General features: G+C 38.6%; 1 protein-coding gene across 1 annotated transcript; it reads left to right on the top strand.

Annotated features, from left to right (window-relative positions):
- Window positions 1-232: 232 nt before the first annotated feature.
- Window positions 233-610, top strand: Tsp_14101 (mannose-1-phosphate guanylyltransferase). The gene has a single exon (XM_003366457.1). The coding sequence runs from the start codon at window positions 233-235 to the stop codon at window positions 608-610; it is 378 nt and encodes a 125-aa protein (XP_003366505.1).
- The last annotated feature ends 113 nt before the right edge of the window (window positions 611-723 follow it).

Raw genomic sequence — 723 nt, forward strand, 5'->3', positions numbered from 1 at the left:
GTCCATTTTTCATTTTGATTGGTTTCAAAACAACCATGATAATCAAGTACAACAACAAGTGCAACGTCATTATTGTAAAGATAACTTGATTTTCTTTTGTAATATGGTACGAATTGTATGCTCAGTTGTGTCATAAAAAATTGTGCACAGTGGTTCGCTGGTTGGTATTTACAATTTGACAGCTGCTAGAAGGAAAAGCAGGCACTAACTAGTGCAGGATATTCAACCGAACATGAAAGCTCTGATATTGGTTGGCGGCTATGGAACTCGTCTGAGACCGCTGACTTTGACAAGGCCAAAGCCGATTGTGGAATTTTGCAACAAGCCGATGATGCTGCACCAGATCGAGGCGTTGGCCAAGGCCGGCGTTGATCACGTCATTCTGGCAGTGAATTACCGGGCTGAAATGATGGAAAAAGAGATGAAAAAAGAAGAATCCACTCTGGGCGTGAGAATTGACGTCTCTTTCGAAGAATATCCTCTTGGAACGGGTATGATAAATATTTTCTTCCTTCCCAATTGCTCTTATTTATATTTCAAACTTTTCAAATTGCAATTCTATTCTACTACTTTTTCCGTAGTTATAATCCACTTTTTCCCATTAAATTAGACAAATTGATCATTTGAACAAATTGACACACTGGTGACTCATTTAGTGGTTGAAGAAGTTCCAGTCAAATCTTGGGGAAATTAATTAGGATTTGACCAAACTCCTGCAAAAGT

This window comes from Trichinella spiralis, assembly GCF_000181795.1.
Source record: "Trichinella spiralis strain ISS 195 chromosome Unknown Scfld5976, whole genome shotgun sequence".
Taxonomy (NCBI): Eukaryota; Metazoa; Nematoda; class Enoplea; order Trichinellida; family Trichinellidae; genus Trichinella; species Trichinella spiralis.

Coding starts and splice junctions, on each gene's coding strand:
- Tsp_14101 (XM_003366457.1), top strand. CDS start 233: ATGAAAGCTCTGATATTGGTTGGCGGCTATGGAACTCGTCTGAGACCG.